Source organism: Mixophyes fleayi, chromosome 2, assembly GCF_038048845.1.
Source record: "Mixophyes fleayi isolate aMixFle1 chromosome 2, aMixFle1.hap1, whole genome shotgun sequence".
NCBI lineage: Eukaryota > Metazoa > Chordata > Amphibia > Anura > Limnodynastidae > Mixophyes > Mixophyes fleayi.
Window position 1 is genome coordinate 22,138,935 of NC_134403.1, and position 24,564 is coordinate 22,163,498.

The following is a 24,564-nucleotide window of genomic DNA, read 5'->3' on the forward strand; positions in this document are numbered from 1 at the left end:
TTGCCCGTTTCCATGGAAACAGATACACATAACAGCTCAGTTCTAATATCCAGGGAGCCCCAAACATGCCTGCGGCCTCTGCCACCCCTTCCACAGACGGTGAGAGTATATAGATATATATATTTACCTCAGATCTTGCTGGAACTTGTAGTCTGCTTTTGCTTTGCTATAAAAATGAGTTGCATGTCTTTTTTTTATATATTAATGGTGCTCTGCATACTTATAGCGTGCTTTGCAAGACATATCTATGTACATGGGGCACCAGGTCTGTCATTTATAAAATATGCAATATGCTTGCTGCATTGGGGCTAATCATTGCCGCACGTTTACATAGAATTATTGTAGGCATGCATAATGTGTCTAAACGAATTGCAATGCAAGAATGCAATGTGCATAGATGCAAATCGTTCCTAATTCCCATGGATTGTCTGAGGGCTCATCCATTAAATGGACTGTTTCAGCAAAAATACACAACTTTATCTGGAGTTGCTGACAGTGAGTGTTAAGCTGGGTACACACTACAGAAATTTCAACCAACTTTTTATGCCGAGCGATTTTACATGCGATCGATGTTCCGATCGCTCGGTCCATGGACTGCATACACACTAGCCTTGTTTAGGACGATAAAGGGAAGAGCGGACGTCCATTTAGCGACTTTTTACAGCCATGTTGTCGTGAGCAATGGCTGTAATTTCGTACTCACTGTTGTGGATCGGTCGGAAGTTTATACACACTACACAACGGAAACCAGATTGTAACGAAAATATTGAACGGTACGACCAACCAAATGAGGCGACAATCGTCCATTTGGGCAGACTTTCGACCATCGTGTCACCGCACACACTGACCCGACTTTTGAACGAGCGGTCGTATGTCGGCTGATTTAGCAGATTATTGGATGAAAACTGTGTAGTGTGTACCCTACAGGGAATTGAAAGTGAGTAGGGGAATCAGAAAATCGTTTGTGTTTCTTTCCCATTGTATTGATCTATGGGTGGGCTGGGGACTCAGTCACTTATATTCTTCCTATTATACTTATAGCCTTTATATTATGCAAGTGTACCTCCAATGCAAATCCTCTCTCCCACCTGCTTGATTGACTGATTATTTCTGTCAACAGCAGGAAACAAGAACAGTTAGTGGTAGAAATAGTGTTGTAGGGGAGGGCGTATTGGGGGGAAAGTGGTATTAATTATTTAGCAGGCATGTCTAGACAAAAAGCATAGAACTACCTATAGTATTAACACTCAGTAATCTCCTAATAATATTTGTTTTTTTGCCTTTATAACCAAGTAAGATATTTTACTTAGGTGCCCTTCTACCTAACCAGAGTCGCTGACACAGAGAAGCCCCTGTTCCTCTTACAGTTTGAAATTAGGGATTGGAGAAAATCCATATTTTAGGATTAAGGTGGATAGGGAATTCATATAGAATTTTCATCCAAACTGCAGGTTGAGAATAAATAATAAAATGTTTAATCTGTATTTTGCATCTGTAAACAATAGTGCTAAAGCCACCCAGGTCACATTGTATAGTATGAACCCCATTAGACCAACCTTAGACTAGTTGCTGTTATAAGACAGGGCCTTGTGGTCGGCTTAACTGATAGTGCCAACCAGGATGTGTCAGGCGATCTTGGCTAGATTGGAGGATTTAAATATATTGCTCCAATGACTGGAGAAAAGTTGTCCAGGAACTGCCAGCTTTGACTGTCAGGACCTGTCGGGGTCTAGCTGCCAATCATAAAGATCTTTGAGTTTGGGTTACCCTGAGTTCCCTTGGCTGCTTATGATCAGGACTTGAGCCTATGAGACAGCCCTGACCTTGCTGGAAACCTATTGGGGACAGGTAACTAAGAGTCAGGTTAGCCTAAGTTCTGAGAGCAGAGATGACGAATGTTCGCACACATGCAGGGACCATTAATGAATCACAACTGATACTATCAGTCTGACTTGCTGAGAGAATACAGACTGGTGACCAGATCTCAGGTACCAGTGAACTAGACTGCACACCTGAATGGAGAGAGATCAGGTGACAGAGAGAGACAGGTAAGACAGGGTAAAGATCAAGAGACAGAGGGACAGTCCCGATGGTGACTGAGTGACAGCTCTGATACACGCCCTTGTACCATTATTGGCTGCCACCAAATGAAGAGGTGGAGGAGTAAATAAAGAACTATATGAATATATTATTTTACATGTACTCTGCTTCTTACCCCTTTCATATTTTTTGGCTGAGAAAGTATAAAGAATATTGTGGTTTTAGGCTGGTATCAGATGAGCCTTTTTAAATGCAATTGCTTTTCTAGACTGGCATAGTGCTGCAATCGCTTTGTGCTGACACATTGAAGGGGGAATGCTAATCCTCTGTGAAAGTGAACCGATTGCCCTCCGAAAACATTTAATGTAGAATCTTCAGAACTTAATCGCTCCAGTGTGACAAGTGAGGAACGTCCCCCCTTCACGTCAGCACAGAACCTTCTGCGCGTTCCATCTTTTCCAACTAGAAAGGATCTAGAATTCAAAGTGCGTATCTGACACCACCCTTCAAAATATTTGGCAATGACTTTATTTTGCTCAGTAAGAACATCCCTGTAAATCTATCATGTTTCAGTATAATGATGTTTGTACATTTTTTTAGCTGTGCTACAGAAGAGGAGAACTTACAGCAGCATCCATGAAGCTGTAAAGTGTGGAGATGTTGAACAGCTGGCCATGATGGTGAAGAATGGGACACATGTTAATGAGGTGGATTCCATCCACAAATTTACACCTCTGCACTGGGCTGCACACTCTGGGAGTCTGGAGGTAAGAGCTGACATCGATAACAGCCTAGATTGAGATAAAACTCCATAAAAAATTGTTACCCTTCCCCCCCAGTAGCCTAGATTATTATTATTATTATTATTATTATCGTTTATTTGTAAGGCGCCACATGGTTTCCGCAGCGCCGTACACAGTACAAACAGTAGACCATACAGGGTAAAACAGTACAGAACATTAAACATAAAATACCAATACTTCAGAAACTCCGGGCAGGCAAATACAGTAGAGACGGAGCGGAAGAACAGGTATGGAGACAGGAGGAAAGAGGGCCCTGCTCATATGAGCTTACATCCTAAGGGAGGGTGAACAAAATCAGGCACAGAAGGGAGCCAGTGAAGCAAAGGGGAGAGAAAAAAGGGGGCCAGGGGAGAAACAGAAGAGATGAGAGGTTAAGTGGATGGTTGGTAGGCCTTAAGGAACAGATGAGTTTTAAGTGCCCGTTTGAAGGAGCACAGGTTGGGTGAGAGACGGATGGAGCGAGGGAGGTCGTTCCAGTGAAGGGGGGCAGCGCTGGAGAAGTCTTGGATTCTAGAGTGGGAAGAGGTGATCAGAGTGGAGGAGAGTCGGCGATCATTGGCTGAACGCAGGGAGTGGGCAGGAGTGTGAATGGAGAGGAGGTTACAGATATAAGGGGCAGTAGACTGGGAGAGAGCCTTGTAAGTGGGGGTAAGGAGTTTGAAAAGGATTCTATAGGGGAAGGGGAGCCAGTGTCAGGCAAGACAGAGAGGGGAGGCAGAGGAGGAGCGGCGTGAGAGGAAGATAAGTCTCGCAGCCGCATTGAGTATAGAGCAAAGGGGGGGGAGGGGGGAGCAGGGGAGGCCAGTAAGGAGGAGGTTGCAGTAGTCGAGGTGGGAGATGATGAGAGCATGGATAATAGTTTTGGTGGCATCTTGAGAGAGGAAGGGACGGATGCGGGCAATGTTACGGAGTTTGAAGTGACAGGCTTGGGCGAGGGATTGGATGTGAGGGGCAAAAGAGAGAGATGAGTCGAGTGACAGTGGAGTTGGGTGACAGAGGAGATAGTGGAGTTGTTAACAACAATGGAGAGGTCATGGTGGGAAGGGAATCTGGGTGGGGGAAAGACAATGAGTTCAGTTTTGGAGATGTTAATTTTAAGAAAGCGTGAGGACATCCAGGAGGAGATGGCTGAGAGGCAGTCAGTTACACGAGAGAGGAGGAAGGAGGAAAGATTAGGAGAAGAGATGTAGAGTTGAATATCATCAGCATATAGGTGATACTGAAGACCGAACGAGGAGATGAGAGCCCCAAGGGAGGAAGTATAGAGTGAAAAGAGTAAAGGGCCAAGAACAGAGCCCTGAGGGACTCCTACAGGGAGAGGGGAGGGGTGGAGGAAGAACCAGACGTGGATACAGAGAAGGAGCGGTTAGCAAGATATGAGGTGAACCAGGCATGGACAGAACTAGAGAGGCCGAGAGAGAGAAGAGTTTGCAGCAGGAAGGGGTGGTCCACGGTGTCGAAGGCCGCGGAGAGGTCAAGGAGGATAAGTAGAGAGAAGTGACCCTTGGATTTGGCTGATAGGAGATCATTAGTGACTTTAGCCAGGGCTGTTTCGGTGGAGTGGAGGGGGTGGTAGCCGGATTGGAGAGGGTCAAGGAGGGAGTTGTCAGAGAGGTGTCTGGTGAGGTGGCTGCAGACAATCCGCTCAAGTAATTTGGAGGCATATGGGAGATGAGAGATAGGACGGTAGTTTGCAAGAGAGGTGGGGTCAAGATTGGGTTTCTTGAGGATAAGGGAGATAAGAGCGTGTTTGAATGAGGATGGGACAACGCCAGAGGAGAGTGTTAGGTTGAAGAGGTGTGCGAGGTAAGAGCAGGCAGTAGGAGAGAGAGAGCGAAGGAGGTGGGAGGGGATGGGATCAAGAGGACAGGTAGAGGGTGGAGAGGAAAGGATAAGGGAGCGAACTTCTTCACCTGATGTAGGGATGAAGGAGCACCACAGCCGGTTGATAGCGGGAGGTCAAGCGGTGAGGGTGGCGGGAGAGGGATGGGAGGAGGAGATGTTCTGTCTGATGGCTTCAATTTTGGAAGAGAAAAAGGAGGCGAAGTCAGAAGCAGAGAGGGAAGGCGGGACAGTGGGAGGGGGGGAGAGGAGGGAGTTAAATGTGGCAAAGAGGCGGCGGGGTTTGGAGGACTGAGAAGAGATAAGGGACTTAAAGAAGGATTGTTTAGCTAGGGACAGGGCAGAGCATAAAGAGGAGAGGATGAATTTGAAGTGAAGGAAGTCAGCCAGGGAACGAGATTTCCTCCAGAGGCGTTCGGAGCGGGTGAGTTTGGAGTGCCAGGGTTGGGGAATAAGGCGACGACGGTGGATAGAAGAGGCCGGGGCAACAGTGTCCAGGGCAGTAGTGAGGGATTGGTTGTAGAGAGAGGACGCCTGGTCAGGGCAGGCCAGAGAGGGAAGGGGTGATAGGAGAGTTTCAAGAGAGGAGGAGAAGAAGATGGGGTCGATGGCATCAAGCTTGCGACTGGTGAGGGTGGTTTTAGGCAAGGTGGGAGCAGGGGAGGAGGACAGAGTGAAGGAGAGGAGATGGTGGTCGGAGAGTGGGAAGGGAGAGTTGGAGAAGTCAGAGAGATCACAGAGGTGAGAGAAGACAAGGTTGAGGGAGTGACCAAGACAGTGGGTGGGGGAGGAGGTCCACTGAGTGAGGCCAAGGGAGGAGGAAAGGGTGAGAAGTTTGATGGTGGCAGGGTCAGAACAGTTGTCAATAGGGATGTTGAAGTCGTCCAGTATAATGGAGGGCAGGTCAGAGGAAAGATAGTGGGGGAGCCAGGCGGCGAAGTTGTCAAGAAAAAGAGAGGTAGGGCCAGGGGGACGGTAGATGACAGAGACACGGAGGTAGATGGGGGAGAAGAGCCGAATGGAGTGGACTTCAAAAGAGGAGAAGGAGAGGGAAGGTAAAGTGGGTATGATCCGAAAAGTGCAGTTATGGGATAGGAGGAGGTCCACTCCACCTCCTGGACGCTCGTCTGGTCTGGTGGAGTGGGTGAAAGAGAGGCCCCCATAGGAGAGAGCTGCAGGGGAGGCAGTATCAGAAGAAGTGAGCCAGGTTTCGGTAATGGCAAGGATATTAAGAGAGTTGGAGATGAAGAGGTCGTGGATGGAGGACTGTTTATTACGGACAGACCTGGAGTTCCAGAGGGCACACGAAAAAGGGAGGGAAGGAACAGGGGAGATATGGATGAGATTGTCAGGGTTGATTTAGCGAGCAGGGTGGTGAGAGCTGGGACAGAGAGATTTGGGCTGGGGGAGAGGATGGATATAGGAAAGGAGCGAGGCGGCATGATGAGAGACAGGGGAAGAACGGCCAGAGGAAGCAGGGGAGGTGTGAGAGCGTAACACAGAGGAGAGGGCAGCAATAGGGAGTCCGAAGTGGAGCAGAGCAAATTAGAAGTTAGGTTCTATACGGACTGACGAACAGAGTGAAACAGTGAGTGGGACGGTAGAAGCTATAGAACCGAGTAGAACAGAAAGGCAGTGGCAGAGACAGTCTAGATGCCAGGTCTCATAACTACCATCCCAATAGTTCCAGAGATAACCCCACCGGCAAGGTTGTGTACTGCTTGTCCAAGCAGCTTCTAGTTGACAACCCTGGACAGCGCCAATTCTCTTTAATACTCCTCAAGAGTCTATGAGTCTGTAGAATCATTGGAACTTGGGCAGCACGGTGGCTTAGTGGTTAGCACTTCTGCCTCACAGCACTGCAGTCATGAGTTCGATTCCTGACCATGGCCTTATCTGTGTGGAGTTTGTATGTTCTCTTCGTGTTTGTGTTGGCTTCCTCTGGGTGCTCCGGTTTCCTCCCACATTCCAAAAACATACAGGTAGGTTACATGGCTGCTAACAAATTGACCCTAGTCTCTGTCTCTGTCTGTGTGTGTGTGTTAGGGAATTTAGACTGTAAGCTCCAATGGGGCAGGGACTGATGTGAGTGAGTGGGGCAGCACGGTGGCGAAGTGGTTAGCACATCTGCCTCACAGAGCTGGGGTCATGAGTTCAATTCCCGACCATGGCCTTATCTGTGTGGAGTTTGTATGTTCTCCCTGTGTTTGCGTGGGTTTCCTCCGGGTGCTCCGGTTTCCTCCCACACTCCAAAAACATACTGGTAGGTTAATTGGCTGCTATCAAAATTGATCCTAGTCTCTCTCTCCCTCTGTGTGTGTGTGTCTGTGTGTGTGTGTATTAGGGAATTTAGACTGTAAGCTCCAATGGGGGCAGGGACTGATGTGACTGAGTTCTCTGTACAGCGCTGCGGAAACAGTGGCGCTATATAAATAAATGGTGATGATGATGATTACTATTTATGCATAGATGTAATGTGGAATTTCATAACAGGTCAATAACGTATCTGCAGGCTCGGTGATGTCACTTGTGAGCTATATCGGAGTTTTGAACCTTTCACGCATAAATGATTTCCATTACCCCATATTATCCACAATAGGAAGTTTGTTATTCGTTATATACAGGAGATAATAATAATATACTATTATTGTGCAATGTTCCTAATGATTACAGCACATCCCTGTGTGTTTCCTCCTAGTGTCTTCACTGGCTGCTGTGGCACGGAGCAGACATCACCGATGTAACAACGAGAGGATGGACGGCAGCTCACTTATCTGCTATAAGAGGCCAGGATGCCTGCATGCAGGTACAGAGTACAGCACAGTCATGCTGTTGGTGTATGGATGTATATGGATATATATGGATATATATGGATATATAGAAATGGGAACTCTTAGCCTTTGTGGTAGATTTATCAAAGCTAAAAGGGAAAAGTGGAGGTGTTGCCCATAGCAACCAATCAGATTCTAGCTATCATTTCCTATAATGTACTAGTTGCTAGAATCTGATTGGTTGCTATGGGCAACACCTACAGAAACATGACAAGGGGCTTTCTTAAAACCAACATAGATATTCTAATTATTCTTTAAACCTACCTCAGTTTATCATTTTCTGTGTTTTCTAAATGATTAATTAAAATCTTATTTTTCATCAATTTACAGGTTTTTTTTTCTTTTTTGCAACATCTCATTTTATGGCCGCTAAAGCCAACTCCTGAATAGAAAACAAAAAAAATATCTAGCAGTGAAGTGGGAGGGGCTAAGTTACCTTGTGTAAGGGTTAATTACATAACATATATGTGGGTTGACCTGAACATCGCATTGTGGAATTTAAAAAAATATCCGTCCTGTATTACATGTGTCGAACATGTAAATCAACAATGTAACACATATGTAAACCTAAAGCCTAATTTATGTAAAGTTGTATATATTGTTTATATTGTATATCCGTTCAGTTGGGGCACTATGTCAGATTGGTCTGTAATGAGTCAATGTATGCTTTGCTTTAAATATAAAAAGGAATCTGATCACTTAACAGTCTGCATTGTTTCATATTTCCGTGACAGTTGCAGGGTTACAGGTAAGATGCACCTAGCATGAAGTTGAACAAACAGACATTGTTTGTTCAGTTTGTTTAGTGTACCTCTCCATATTATACACATTTATTTCTAGGCACGTAACATATATTAATAATACAACCCACCATTTATACCAACTGGTGTTGTGGATTTGATTCGCAGGCCTTGGTGCTCAGCAGAGCAGATTTGTCAGCTAAAGATGACCGTCAGTGCCGTCCTGCTCACCTGGCCGCGGCCCACGGACATTCGTTCACTCTGCAGACTATACTGCGTACGGGAGCGGTAAGCGTGATGTGGTTTATTGATGATTACATCTCCGCAGTATCTGGTGTATTGATGACGATATGTGATTACGGGGCTTCTGTAATGTTTGTGTTGGTGCAGGTCTACATCTGTAAGTTGGTATATTCTATAACAACCAGGCTTTATGTCTAACAGGACACCAGCAGTGTGGATGTTAACGGCTGGACACCAGCTCACTACGCTGCGTTCCACGGCAGGCTCGGTTGCTTACAGCTCCTCGTGAGGTGGGGGGCTTCCGTGGAAGTTGTTGATCAGAATGGAAACTCTCCAGGTATTGAAAAACAAATTGATATTTGTAATCCGTAAATAAAACCTTTTGAACTTGAAAAGCAAATACAGCTCTATATGTCATTAATATCTATCACAGTTTGTGTATTACTCAACTGAATGATATGTCTGAAACGTTTATGCTTTGGTAACTATGTCCATTATTCTATGTAGGTCACCCAATTTATAGCAGGTTGTCATGTCAGGCAGCAGGTGCTTCTCTATCTTGCATCTCTCTGATGCAGCTTAGTGTTAATGACAGGCTTGCTGACTTGCTCTGCAGAACAACTGCTGTCACAGCAAGCTAACTGACATGATGCCCTTTGCAGGCTGAGCTTTTTGTCCTCTTTCACATGTACTTAAGAAAGCGACTTATGGATGTAGGATATGGCTCTATCTGTCTTTAAGGAACAGACTGAGGTTGCTCGATCACTTTTTTTTATTTTATGCTATTTTGAGCAGAAATGAAAAGTCAGTATAAGTAGTAATACATTTTACCTTCATGTTTCATATATAAATGTTTCATTTTTTGGGTTTAGTTATCCTTCAAGTAAATCCAGTGTCTGTTCTGTCCCTTTGCAGAAAGTAGACATTTTACTAACTGTGGAGTAGGGAAGGGGTTCAGGGTGCAAAATCCTAATCCTCAATGATTGGCTTGATGTCAACTAGGTAACATAATTGTTCAGCACATATTGCAGATCACATCCTATTGTTTTGCTAATATTTGTTTTTTTTCTTGCTAAAGTGCATTTAGCAGCCATGGAGGGTCATCTGCACTGCTTAAAATTTCTGCTCAGTAAAGTCACCAGTATGTCTTGCGCATTAGAAGCTAGGAACGGTAACGGAGAGAATTCCAAGGAGCTGGCACGGAAGTTCTACAAGGAGAGGATTGTCCAGTACATAGATGGAGTGGAATATGAGCGCGACCATCCCGAGGAGCAAGAGAGTGAGTTCATCAGAACCGAGTTATTGTGTCTTTGTTGTATGATAGGGTTAAACCAAACAAAGGATGATTTAAGGGTCTGATTGCGGCCTGTTTATAGGGTCTATGGAGTTGTGATCCATTCAAAACTATGCCTTCATGGGGCGGAATTCAATTATCCGCAAAGTGTCCCCGGATCGTCCGTGAGACACTTTCACGGTGGAAATTTCATAGAAATCTCTTCCTTGCACCGCAGAGATTTCTACCGTAATTGCCAGCGTTGTGCGTGGCACGATATCCGCGCACCACATTGCCAGAAAGTGAATTCCCCTACAAGGTGTGCAACTTCATTGTACTGTTTTTAAGGTGTGAGGGTGTGAGCATCTATTATTTTCATTTATCTGCTTTTGTTTGTCTTTGTGTAAGAATAAAGTGGGTGGAGCTATAATCAGACTGTAGCCAATAAGAGCATTAACAGTTTGCAAGAACAGCGATCAGATGTGTGGATGGGCTTCTCTATAGGCTTAAGGCTACACGTGCCCTTTCCCACTCTTCTCCATATATCCACCCGTTACTTCTGCTATGCCTCCGTTACGTAATCTCTCACTTGTAACCAATGACGTGACTGAGCTTTGTGCAGACAGCCATGTTGTACCCTGGACCACTATGTATAACAATCCAGCCTCTGGTTACTGATGAATGGATGGACTGTATTCTTGTGATTTTAGTTTCTGCACACAGTTACTGCCCACATGAATGGCCGCTGTGATGTCACCGGTATCTAGTGATTTGATAGGTCGCAGAATATTGATGCCCATTGATGTAACATGAATAACGTGTAGTGTTTCTCTCTTAGACTTGGCGTTTCCTGCTCATGTTGCCGCCTTCAAAGGTGATCTGGTGACGCTTCGAAAACTGGTAGAGAGTGGAATAATTAACATTAACGAACGAGATGACAAAGGTGCCACGCCCTTACACAAAGGTAAATACTTGGCTCAAGACATTACTTGAAAATACATATAAATATATATAAATTCTAACATCATCTCGCTTCATGTAAATGTGTATATCTTTCATACATTAATGCCGTGAGTAAATGCTTTATAATGGTATGATACATACACTGATCTGTTTATTTATGTCATCTATTTAAAAAAAAGTTTACATTTTCTTAACTAAAGCACCACACACGAAGGCAATAAGACGGTGAACGTACTGGAAACCACTACAATATTGCTAGAAAATGAACTTTTATTAATATACAATAGTACAATTGTGTTTTCTCATTTTATGGTTGTGGATGAAACCATATATACATTATATCACATTTATATCAATACGGTGTTCAAAATCTGTCACTGTCATATAGGAAAGTTAGAAACTAAACAGTGTACATTTATTGTGTCATAGAACGGTTACAACATCATATTCAGGGAGAAAGTATCATATGCAGAATAAAGGGTAATTCTAAGCAGAATTAATAAAATAGGTCTGGTCTGTGGTTCGTGTATAAGTCAGCTGATCATTGCCTATAGCAGTGTTCCCCGTCATGTCCCAGTATGTAACGGCAGCGATCCCTGACCTGCATCACCGCTGATCGTCAGACACATGAACCGCTAAGCTCCCTCATGTCTGCAGACACAGTGGGAAGGGTATCCTAGTCCACCGTATGCTGGGGTGAATGAATTGGGACTATTGCAGACTAGGAGGACAAAAAACAGCGCTAGAAATATATATAGGTATTGCCAATGGAGGAGGTACAAAGACCAAGGCAGGATTAAATAGTCAACAATTTATTACAACCATATAATCACATTCAATGTAAAACAAGGAGATATGACTCCTAAAACCAAATAAAAATAGTAATACTGTTGATGGATAACGTTTTCAGATAGATGGCATAACTCGTCACACTGACTCTTAGCAATAAATGTCCACAGTCACAAATGTCTCCGGGAGTAAGTATGGAGGTAGTAAGAATGATGGTATCCGGGTATACAAGCCTATTGTACAATCCAGCATAAGGTATAAGAAGTTTAGACCAGCAGTACTCACGGTCCTCTTCTATGCGGTGTTTGATATGGCTCTCCGGGACAGAATCTCCTACAGCTCACAGCTGCTGATAATGGAAATATCCTGCACGTAAGTCCTCCTAGCGGTGTTTCACCGCCGTTCTCCCGTGATTTGATAGTTGTCAACATGTGACATAGAACTGTGCATGCAGACAGCCTGCCCGGGCAGGAATACAGAGCAGTATGAAGTAATTCCTCGCCAATAGATCTGTACTATCTGATCGGTATTTAGTCAGATCATAAGGTTTAAAAACAGATGAATAAGTAACCAGGCGACGCGTTTCGTCTCAGACATGAGACTTTTTCAAGCCAAAGGTAGACTAGGACCTGGGGGTAAATGTATGAAAGTCCGGTTTTTTTCAACTCGCTTGTTTGCCTTTACAAGCCATCGCCGCTTTAAATTTTAGCTGCAAAGTCGCCGATTTCCGGCGAGTTGAAAAAAAGGACTTTCATACATTTACACCCTGGTGAGGGATACAAGTATATCTAATAACCATCTCACCCATATATTACAAAGAGAGACCAGTGCTACATATTTAGCAGAGGTTTTTCTCATTTTGGGGATCCCATCATTACATATATGATGATTATCCTCTATATAATTTTTGGACTGTGGGAGGAAACCAGGGGAGAAGATATAAACTCCACACAGACAACGCCCTGGTTGGAATTGAACTCGTGACCCCAGCCATGTGAGGCAGCAATGCTAACCACCACGCTACCTGTAAATGCATTCTAGATACATATCTTCTTTAAACAACTAGTACGGCAATGGAATGATTCCCCCGGTGTAACCGGCATTGTTCTCCCCAGCTGCAGGGCAGGGCCGGATCGAGTGTCTGCAGTGGCTCTTGGAGATGGGGGCAGACTACAACATCACCAATGAGGCTGGCGAGACCCCAAAAGATGTTGCTAAAAGGTAATATTATCATCTATCAATTTACCTTCTCATCATCACCATTTATTTATATAGCGCCACTGATTCCGCAGCGCTGTACAGAGAACTCACTCACATCAGTCCCTGCCCCATTGGAGCTTACAGTCTAAATTCCCTAACATACACACAGACACGTCAATTTGTTAGCAGCCAATTAACCTACCAGTATGTTTTTGGAGTGTGGGAGGAAACCCACGCAAACACGGGGAGAACATACAAACTCCTCACAGATAAAGCCATGGTCGGGAATTGAACTCATGACCCCAGTGCTGTGAGGCAGAAGTGCTAACCACTGAGCCACCGTGCTGCCCAATAGACCTTCTCAATAGACGCTCTTTGCTCCCTTTGAGTATGAATTATCCTGGTTCCAATTTACAATGCAGACGATTATAACTCTATTTTACACTTGTATAGAAATGACACATTATTAACTAATAACAGAGATCCTGAAAGCTTTTGGGAAACAAATGTGGGACAACGTTAGCAGGGCCATGTTTTATTTGTCATAGTACTTCATGTCTACCCAAATTTCTGAAAATGTCTTTTGACTTCCAAACTGGTCTCACAGACAGGTTTCAGAGGAACAACATGAGCATCTAGTGTTTTTTACCTTGTTGATGTTGGTGGGTCATAGACGGTAACATAATGCAGACATATAAGACTAGAAGACAGTGTATCACAATGGGACTGATCCACCATTGTCTGTTCCATTTCCAACTCCTACGATTTACTAAATGATGATTGTAACTAATGATCTACGTGTTATTTTTAAAGACGACCTGTCATGAGGGTAGAACCCCCCCTTCCTTCTCCATTTGTCTCCCCGTCACCCACATTTTTATTGTCTGCTACCGGCTGTAGCTTTGATGAGGGAGGATGGTGTGAAGCGTTAATAGGACAGTGGGCAATTATTACTGTAGAAGGTCAGTAGCCCATATACTAGTAGCCACTGGTCCCATCTGCATCAGTCAGAGATTCTCTACCTCTTGTATGCGGGGCCTTAACTAGGGCTGTGCCAGAGGGGCAACTGCTTAGGGTGCAATGCAGAAGGGGGGCGCAGTTTATGAATATCTTGGGTTAATTTGGTAAAAATTGAAGGCAAGGCGGACAGCGGTTTTCCTTCTTGCCCCAGGCGCTAAAATTGTAAGTTACGGCTCTGCTCGTACGTCGTCCCGTTTTCTTTTCCCGTATGCTGTGCTGACCCTTTACGGAAAAATAAAATAAAAATAGATGCTACAACGAGGCACACAGTATATGACCTGTACTTTAAATATCAGTTGTGTGTGTTGGTGACAGGTTTGCGCAGCTAGCGGCCGTTAAACTCCTAGGAGGGCGAGTGGGAGAATATTCCGATGAAGAATTAAGCGAGGATGATCCGATGTTTTTCGAAAGACACGGAGTAGAGGGAAGCACCGATCAACTGGACGGCGTGAACCTGAGTCCTGCTGAAAAGAAGCAGGCACGCGGTACGTTTCTGGTATATAATCATGTGACGTTCTATGTAACGAGACAGATATTCAGTCAGTCCTGCAGCTGCTGTTACCAAGAACATGACGTTACATCTCAGACAACGTACGCTGCCTGGAGAATGGCTGGTGGCAGAAGTGGGGGAAATTGTAAAAGAAGAAATGAGGAAACAGATCAGTGAGGAATAGGAGAATGTTACATGATAGAAAATAATTACAATTAATGCACTTTCTGTAAGGAATTATCAGCATATAGTGGAGGAAAAAAATGAAAATATAATTAAGCATAGTTTGATTGTGTAATTACTGGAGAAGTTAATTATAACAGCCATTATTAACACTAAGGGCTAGATTTATTAAACTGCGGGTTTGAAAAAGTGGAGATGTTGCCTATAGCAACCAATCAGATTCTAGCTGTCATTTTGTAGAATGTACTAAATAAATAACTAGAATCTGATTGGTTGCTATAGGCAACATCTCCAATTTTTCAAACCCGCAGTTTAGTAAATATACCCCTAACAGTGTTAAGGACATGAATTATGGAGTATACCTAGGTGTCGTTATCTGTATGGGCAGCAGCTGGCAGGTTATGCTGGGACTTGTAGTTACACACCAGCTGGAGCGCTCCAGGGCATCTACCTCTGCTGGTTGCTGTTCTGGTATAACACACATCATCTCTCTTGCAGAGAGGGCCTACAACAAGATGAGAGAACTCGAGAAGCTTCTGGAGATTGCAAAAAGCAATTTTAAGCATCTTGGGGGGATCCTGGAAGAAGAAAATCAGAGGAAACGAGAACAGAAAGAGTCAGAGAAGTAAATCTTTCAGTATATTTCTGGAATGAAAAACTACAGGAAGCTGTAGCACTGACAATGTTATTAGCGATCTTTCTACGTACAGTACGGTAGATAATACCTGACTTTATTCCTGGTGTTAGGATATATGCTCAGGTCACAGCCTGTAGCGAAGGGAGATTCTAAAGGGAGTTATTTAGAAGCGCTACTTGTTGCTTCTTTTTGGTAATCTTTACTCAGTAAATGAACAATTATAAATACAGCACATAGTTCATTTTTGGAGAACAATTATAAATGAAAGTCTGTGCTCTTACAATCAGGATAGACCACTAACCATACCTTATATTTTGCCTTTAAAATCCTGCATTTTAATGAAGTTGAGAAAAGGACATTTCTGAGCACAAATCTTTAAAACCTCGGACTGTCCCTGGGAATTAAGAACCATGTACAGCTTCAGTAAGAGACAGACAGGGGTCGCTTCTCTCTGCTTAGCTGACAATTAATATCTGATACTTCAGTGAAGACATCACCCAGCCTAGAACTGATAGGAACCAATCCCGGGAGAAAAGGGCCGATGTGGACTCTGTGAAACGCGTGTAATTCCATAACCTCTGTCTTACTCCAGGATGATAAAGGACCTGGAGGAACAGGTTGAGTATGAGCGTCTGCGCAGGGAGAAGATGGAGATTCAGCTGGATGAGTACAGAGTACAGATCGCTCAGCTCAACGGCTGCCTAGAACAGATGAAGCCCCCGTCACGAGCCAGCGTAAGTGTCCTCATAGAACAGAGAGCCGGTTAGTGGACGATGGTGCATTTATGTGCTGTCTAAATATTCTTCCTTTGTCAGTTATTCTGTTGTTGTCAGAATTTATCACAACAGGTATTATACAGCGTTTTGTAAGTGATGTATAGCGGATAACTTTGCAAGCTCTCTAATGCTGGTCCCGATAGTTCCACGTGTGACCCCCAACATAACCATGATACCAAATAACAGTGATTGATGAGATCATTATCGGTTATGTTAGTAAATCCCGTCAGAAGACGCCTCATATCGGCCTGCAGGCGACGTCATCCTCCAATCTCACGGAACTCTGAGCACTCTTATACAGGTCGTAGTACTCTGAGGTGACAGCTTTCTTCTTTACGGTATTTACATTATAATCATCATCATTTATTTATATAGCGCCACTAATTCCGCAGCGCTGTACAGAGAACTCACTCACATCAGTCTCTGCCCCATTGGAGCTTACAGTCTAAATTCCCTAATATACACACACACACAGACAGACAGAGAGAGACTAGGGTCAATTTGATAGCAGCCAGTTCACCTACTAATATGGTCATCAAACTTTGCAAAATGCAATTGTAGAAACAGAAGAGACTACACATGAGAAGGGGGAGGAGCCAGGAGGGAAATCAGTCGAGACGATCGAACCTTCTTGAATCGGTTTGACAAACTGGTTTGAAAATTTGCTGAATTTTTTTAAATTTTGAGAAAGTCAAAACAGACGTGACAGCGTTTAAAGCGGATCAGTGGTGTTTAAGCTAAATTTTAAATCTTTTGCCATTTTTTTACTGTGAATGGCAATCAAACACAGTAGACATAGACAAACTTTGAACACGGCAGCGTTCAGAGTTAAATTAAAAAAAAAAAATAAACTTTTTTAACAAATTTAAGTACATGGGTATTTAATAAAAGAAATAATAAAAAAATGTAAACACTAATTTTAATGTGAATGCCAAATCTCGAGACACGGCCACAAATTTGCAACCCACAGTTTAAATTGGGGTCTATTCATCATCACCATTTATTTATATAGCGCCACTGATTCCGCAGCGCTGTACAGTGAACTCATTCACATCAGTCCCTGCCCCATTGGAGCTTACAGTCTAAATTCCCTAACATATACACAGAGACAGAGAGAGAGAGACTAGGGTCAATTTTGATAGCAGCCAATTAACCTACCAGTATGTTTTTGGAGGAGATTGTAAATGTAAAAGCTCCTCTATATCACATGACGTTCCTACACCTAACCTGCCATTTTTATTCTGTAAGATATTTCTTAGACCATAGTATTTTAAACATTGTTTCTCTGTACTCCACTTTCAAGAGCATGATCCCTCCTACTTCTTTGCATTTAATGTGTAGTTATTGTATAATCTACGTACCTGGGTCTGTTATAAACTGCCATCCATTTAATCCGAGCGTTACTCTAATACAATGGGCTGCCCATTCAGTTCCGTCTTCAATAGATTTAGCTGCCACGGAAAATCCTTTGTTCCCCCACTGTTGCAAAAGGGAGACCATGCTTAGCTGGTTTATTGTTCCATAAAATAAAGAACGGTATATCTGAAAGCCCCCATGACACAAGAGGAAGTGCTAATGTCACCGTTCGCTCGTAGTAAATGGTTTAGAATCACTATGAATGCAGAAAACTTCATTTAAGGTAGTAAGATCCTAAATAATGTCTCATAATCTTACATCAAAATAAGTTAATGTTACAGTCACAATACAATTTTATCTCCAAATAGAATGGAGTTATAAAATACAATTTATAAAATCAGACTCTTTGTTACCTATTCCTCTAAATTCGCCTTCAACTTAATTAATGCTTGTTGTCCACACACAGTGGAGGCTGACATTTTGGGGTTAACTGATGGGACTATTGCCTCTAAATTATTTATGAACTAGTGACATAACTTAATATTGTGTAAAGCAGCCTATTAATGTATTAAGAACCAGTGACATCACTGAACCACATTGGTTTATGTGAATTGAGAGACTTGGAAACACTGGTTGATACAGCAGCGAGCCCCCATGCAGGAGTAGTGTTTCAACCCCACCTTCACTGTCCACCAAATCTATCCACATCCTGCCCCAATTTATAAATGGTAGTTCCCATGGCAGATCTTAAGTAGTCTACCTGCTGTGATACTACCATCCCAGACATGCAGTGTGAGTTTAGTAGACTTCACCTGGGAGCACCACAAAGCTTCTTGGCAGAGTGGGAGGTCTAAACAGTGAATCCTCTTGAACTGGATAATAGGTCAACAGTTGTAGCTCAAATAATTCCTTAACTAGAGATATAGCGGTTTGCAGGGGCAAAGGCAGGATTTTTGTAGAGGGGGGTTTCCACACCATGCCACCAGTGGGCGTGACCAGCATGCATGGGGGCATGACTCCAATTTTAGACAGTGCTTGGCTTCCTATCCCCATAATATACATTGGCAATGCTGCGTGCACTACTGTTAGGTGCACACAGCTCTCCCTTTTCAAGCCAAGCCGTGTGATGCGGGGACAGGGTCCAGCCACCTCAATTATACAGTGCCCCACCCCAGGCTTGGAGGGGGGTTTCCAGGCACTAGGACCCCCCTCGGTTTGCCTATGGTTTGGTTAGTAAAGTATGCACCTACTATTGTAGCACTGCAAAAAACTTCATAAGAGGAGCCTACAGTGTTGATACCTCACTCCCTGCTGTTCCCCTCTGGTCTATAGATAGGGAAGGACTATTATTGCAGAATCTCGAGGCTTCTGTCAAACCAAGAGAAATAGCTCCATTTTTTTCTTCTTAAAAACACTATCAGACAGTGCAGCTGTTATCCAAGATGACGGCCCCGTTATAGACAATGCGTTGGTGGGAATTCAGTCTTTGATACCCAGTCCACATCTTCCAGAGAACAGTAGAACTGACAGGCAGCAGCTCAGAATGGTCTGCAGACTCTGATGAGGAGTGGGACATATAAACTTACCTTACGTCCCATTCCAATGATGAGGAGCAGTCATGTTGGATCAGCGCTCCATTCTAAGAGGGGAGTGTTAGTGTTATGTAAGTACAGTAAAAGCCTGTTCATGGAATTGCAGTTCCCTCCTTACTGGTCTTCCCTGAATCAGACTTTTGCCCCTTAAATCTATTTTGATTGATTTTCCTTGCAAATTGTTTTCCCTCTGCTGATCTACTCTGTCAGTCTCTTCACTGGTTGTCTGTTTTTCACTGCATTCAATATAACATTCTTCTAACATACAAGGCCATCAACAAAACTGCACCAACATCTCACTTGTTTCAATATCTCCTAACTCGACACCTCCGTTCTGCACAAGCTCTGCGTCTCTCTTCTACTCTCATCACATCCTCCCATTCCCGGTTACAGGACTTTTTTTCGGGGAATTCCCTCCCTCGCACAGTAAGACTTTCCGTTAGTCTTCAAACCTTCAAGCGTTCTTTGAAAAACCACCTCTTCAGGCAAGCTTTTAATATTCCTCAACCAGCATCTTAATCTCCCTAGGTTACCCTCTACATAGCCAACACAAGATGACAACCCTCTGACCAGCATTGTTGTGTGACTGATCACACAGCTCACTAACCACTTTTTACCTCTGCAATTTGGCTGGACCAATATGCAATATGTAGCTCCTACCCCTGTGTATCAAACTCCCATTGTCCCATAGATTGTAAGCTTGTGAGCAGGGCCCTCTTACCTCTCTGTCTGTATGTATTACCCAGTATTGTTTTATTACTTTGCTTATTACCAGTTGGAAAGTGTTGCTGGTGCTATATAAATAAATCATGATGATCAGTTAGACCTGGGCGTATCTCCGTCAGGAAGCGACAGCTGGTGTAATGTTACACAGTGATGACGATGTACATCAGCAGCACTATGTAGCTGCTTCCAATGGCTTATTGCTCCCTCCAGCTGATTAACTAATAAGTACTTCAATCTTCCGATATTATATGACGTCACATCCATTTATTCACATTATTTACTTGGTATTTCCATTTGAATCACTGCAGGAGAGAAGATTCCCATTTGATTTTTAAAGGGGAAAATACATTATTTCTTTATATTCATATTTCGATTTAATTAAATTTTATATTGAAAATGCAACTTTCACATTAATACCCCTCGAGACAATATTCACTTGTGTATATTGTTACATTATTATAGAGTAGTTACAACTCACACTGCCGTATCTCTACATTAGCGCCCGCTGATTTCATTTTAAATATTTCTCCAAGTGCCGGCTGCAGCCTGGGAGGTCTAGAACACAGCTTATATTTGTCCATCTGTGTATTAGTAGATCTTACAATTGTGAATAACAACAGGAAAGCCAGGTTCAGCCAGGATCTGTTAGGTGACAGTTCAAGTCTTGTGTTGAGTCATGATGATAAATCGGATTTTATTGTAGGGTGGAGTATTCCTGTGTTCATACACAATCAAGTATGTTGATCAATTCAGTGTGCTGTGAAATATGTGCAACGTTTATAATATAATCATAAGGAAATATAAGGTTATTAGAAGTCACCGGGGAGATCGATATAAGACACATGGCCTCAGGCTGTGCGCGGTTATACAGGGGCGCAACACTTCCAAGTGACTCTAAGGGGGGTATTCAGGTGACCGCAAGTTTTTTTTTTCCCTGCAGCGGTAAAAAAAAATAAAAAATAAAAAAATTACCCGTGGGTTTTTAACTGCTAAAGTGACCGTTTAATCATTGAAGGGGAGTTTTAACGCGGTCATGTATAACACAAAAAAAAGATTTGCATACATTTTCATACATTAGATTGCATTACACATTGATGATATCTACATTACAGCACTTTCTTTATCATATATTTTTAACTATTTTTTTTTTACTATAGAATCATCTATATCATGTCGAAACACATTAGTACATACATATTTGTACCAAAATCATACATAAATATAATTAGTGATTTTTTTTCCATTATTTTTTCATAAGAAAATCAACTTTTACATGTTAGGCATTACTGATAAACATATAGTTTCTTTTTTTTTTTTTCATTATTACATGATTTCAAATACTTTTCTTAGGTTTTTATTTTTAACACACCCCAAAGAGGTGCGAGATAAAAAAAAAGCATAATTTTCCTGTTTAACGCACCGCATTAAAAAGCAATTGATTAGCTCTTATCGCGGCTGCCTCTCGCACACTGTATACTTTCAATAGACCTTCTACTGGAGCGCGAGAGGACCGTTTCCTGAAAAAAAACCGTAGCGTTAAAAATAGAATTGAATCGCGGGTAAAGTTAACTTGCTCGAAAAGCATAAAAACAGCGTTAAAATCACTTAACACGGTCTTAAAAAAAAACCTTATGGTCAATTGAATACCTCCCGAATATTGTAGCTCACGGTGCTGGTGATTTGTTAACATACAGACATGCCTACAGTGATTTTTTCAGACAAAGATGACAACCGTTGTAGTATTTATATTCTCATGTCATTTAATCATGGTTTGGATCACTTATATTTTTTGTTTATTTATTTTTCTTTTTACAGACAGACGGGAGCTGTCACTGAGCTCCATTAGCGCAGTCTCCACCTATTAGCGCAGTTCTGTCAGCTTTCCTAAGGGCTGGTTCTTATACTTAGGATATGATGGGTGAAGTGTGGACAATCTGATATATAAAGGCATTTTATCATTTTAACACATAGAGGCTGAAAGGAATCGGCACTGGGACCAATATGATGCTCGTTGGATATTATAAAGGGGGCTTTGTCTTATACATTGGTCACCAGAATGGTTTCTCTTTGTAGATTAGTCTATATTTTGCATCTGTTTTTTCTCAGATTTTTTTTATCCCATTTCATTTACCAGCCGCTCTAAAGCGTTCCGTTAATATATGCTGGGCCCCAAAACGGGCTCAGGTTGGCTGCATACTTGTCTGATGGCCATAATGGAGCTGAATTATATATTCAAATGCAAGGTCCTTTAGCTGGATATATATCGTTGCAACTTGCTCTGACTATCTATCTTACACCACATATCCCTTTAGAAACCATGCCCAACGTTTGGAGTCGGTTCCTAGATTTGGGTAAAATTTGTTAAGGCTTATAAATCGGCTTCTAGAATGTTGTGTGTTGTCCGTCACAAAAGCTCTCTGCATTCTGATTGGTACATTGGGCACCAGAATGCTCTCTGTATTGTATACAGTACGAGTCACTAGCAAGGCTCTGCATTGACAATTGTTCAGATAGAGCTGCAGTACATTAATTTACAGCTCTTTTTCATACATTTTATTGACAGGATCAAATCCCAACCAACTCAAACAATCCCATGTCCACAAGTTTTCGACCACGACCACTTCTGCCATATATATCTATATAACAAGTATATTAATGAGAGATTTAAGATTTGCTGGATCAGACTTCCAGCGTGCCTGGTACACATCTGTAAAGACCATAAACTCAGCACATTTAATCACTGGGCAACATTTACATATCATCGTTTCCTGACTCAACTCGACTCACTAAGCTTATATGATAATTGAATCTGACATACACTGAGCAGCCACAACGGTAAAACCACCTGCCTAATAATGTGTAGGTCCCCTTCACAAGGCATGGACTCCACAAGACCTCTGAAGGTGTCCTGTGGTATCTGCCACCAAGTCGTTAGCAGCAGATCCTTTAAGTCCTGTAAGTTGTGAGGTGAGGCCTCCATGGCTCGGACTTGATTTTCCAGCACATCCCACAGATGCTCGATCTGATTGAGATCTGGGGAATTTGGAGGCCAAGTCAGCACCTTGAACTCTTTGTCATGTTCCTCAAACTATTCCTGAAAGATTTTTGCTATGTGGTAGGGCGCATTATCCTGATGAAAGAGGCCACTGCCACCAGGGAATACCCTTGCATTGAAGGTGTGTACTTGGATTATAACAATGTTTAGGTAGGTGGTACCTGTCAAAGTAGCATCCATGTGAATGCCAGGACCCAAGGTTTCTCAGCAGAACATTGCCCAGAGCCTCAGTCTGCCTCCGCCGGCTTGCCTTATGCCCATAGTGAAGCCTGGTGCCATCTCTTTCCCAGGTAAACGATGCACACGCACCCGGCCGTCCACATTATGTAAAAGAAAACATGATTCATCAGACCAGGCCATCTTCTTTCATGGTCCAGTTCTGGTGCTCACGTGCCCTTTGTAGGCGCTTTTTAAGTGGCGGGCAGGGGTCAGCATGGGCACTCTGGCCGGTCTGCCCCTATGCAGCAAGCTGCGATACAGTGGTGCCACCTTTCTATCATAGTCAGCATTAACTATTTCAGCAATTTGTGTTACAGTAGCTCTTCTGTGGTATTGGACCGGGCGGGCTAGCCTTCACTCCCCACGCGCATCAATGAGCCTTGGGCGTCCATGACCCTATCGCTGGTTCACCAGTTGTCCTTTCTTGGACCACTCTTGGTGGGTACTAACCACTGCATACCAGGTACACCCCACAAGACCTGCCGTTTTGGAGATGCTCTGACCCAGTCCTCTAGCCATCACAATTTGGCCCTTGTCTATGTCGCTCAGATCCTTACACTTGCCCATTTTTCCTGCTTCCAACACATCAACTTCAAGAACTGACTGTTCACTCGCTGCCTAATATATCCCACCCCTTGACAGGTAACATTGTAGGAGATAATCAGTGTTATTCACTTCACTTGTCAGTGGTTATAAAGTTGCGGCTGATCGGTTTATATTACACTTGGAAGTGATAAAATCTCAGCTGAAAATATAGATGTAATGGCTCAAACACCTGTTCTACAACTCATCACTGACTTTCTAATAATAATCTTTTATCCAGGGGGAGAAGCTGTCGGAAGCCTATAAGGAGAAGAAGAGGGCAAAGAAGAAAACCGTTCAGCCGCAGAACCCTGGAGGCGTCTTTGTGAGGAGATTTAGCGAGAAGTAATGGAATGACGGTGCTGGCATGCAGGGGATTATGGGTAGAGAGCCGCCGGTCACCTGACAGTGGGCTACAGCAAGAATGTTATTTATACACAATATAATATCAATAAAGATAGACTATATTTCAACATTAGACAAGGCCTATGAATTTTTGGAACTGGCAAAGCGGATAGAGGTCCTGCAATGCTATAGCTGTCATGGAACGACCAGTGAGCATGCTGGAACATGTAGCTCCACAACAGCTGGATAGTAAGAGATTGGCAAGTTTCGCTCCAAATACTCAAAAGAATGAACCTTTTTTTAAAAAAAAAACAAAAAAACAAAACAAAACACAAGTGATAATGAAAGATGATAAAATATCTTGTTTTGCCTTTCCGTGAAAGACCACCCGGCTATTAGTTAAATTGGGGGCCCAGAAATTATACGCAGCAGCCAACAGCCACCACTTAGAACGTGGAGAGAGCAGATGTCAAGCAGCGTAGATGCTGCGTCACTACCCATCTAATCTACATCATCTCCTGTGTTCAGACCTTTATTATGGCCTTGTATACACAATGGTATATATTCTGTAAAGTGGGAGGAATTACATTGTAACTCGTCTTTACGACTGTCCCGGATTCATCAAGGAAGGCAAGTTTAAAAAAAAATAAAAAAATTCTCCTGGACAAAACCATGTTACAATGCAAGGGGTGCAAATTATTTTATTATTTCTGCCAAGTTAAATACTGTCTTATTTTCATGTAGCACACAAATACTTGATAGCTTTATTTATACACTGAAATTTAAAGTTGACCCAGGACATGCCCCACCCCAACTATAAATCTGACCCCACATTTTCAATTTACCACCCCCTCCAATG

The 24,564-nt window shown here is 43.0% G+C and overlaps 1 protein-coding gene across 2 annotated transcripts; it reads left to right on the forward strand.

Annotated features, from left to right (window-relative positions):
• Positions 1–24,247, forward strand: ANKRD42 (ankyrin repeat domain 42). 2 transcript variants are annotated; one of them, XM_075198636.1, is made up of 12 exons: positions 1–99; positions 2,641–2,807; positions 7,384–7,491; positions 8,425–8,544; positions 8,701–8,836; positions 9,578–9,778; positions 10,611–10,736; positions 12,640–12,745; positions 14,060–14,229; positions 14,916–15,042; positions 15,647–15,788; positions 23,602–24,247. In XM_075198636.1, exons 1-12 carry the CDS (start codon positions 66–68, stop codon positions 23,707–23,709), a joined length of 1,545 nt encoding a protein of 514 aa, XP_075054737.1. In that variant the 5' UTR covers positions 1–65; the 3' UTR covers positions 23,710–24,247. The 2 variants fall into 2 exon arrangements, with proteins under 2 accessions (XP_075054737.1, XP_075054738.1); XM_075198637.1 differs by lacking the exon at positions 1–99 and adding an exon at positions 2,344–2,525.
• The last annotated feature ends 317 nt before the right edge of the window (positions 24,248–24,564 follow it).

Coding starts and splice junctions, on each gene's coding strand:
- ANKRD42 (XM_075198636.1), top strand. CDS start 66: ATGCCTGCGGCCTCTGCCACCCCTTCCACAGACG. Junction 8,837..9,577: donor TCAGAATGGAAACTCTCCAG/GTATTGAAAAAC, acceptor TTCTTGCTAAAG/TGCATTTAGCAGCCATGGAG. Junction 14,230..14,915: donor TGAAAAGAAGCAGGCACGCG/GTACGTTTCTGG, acceptor TCTCTCTTGCAG/AGAGGGCCTACAACAAGATG.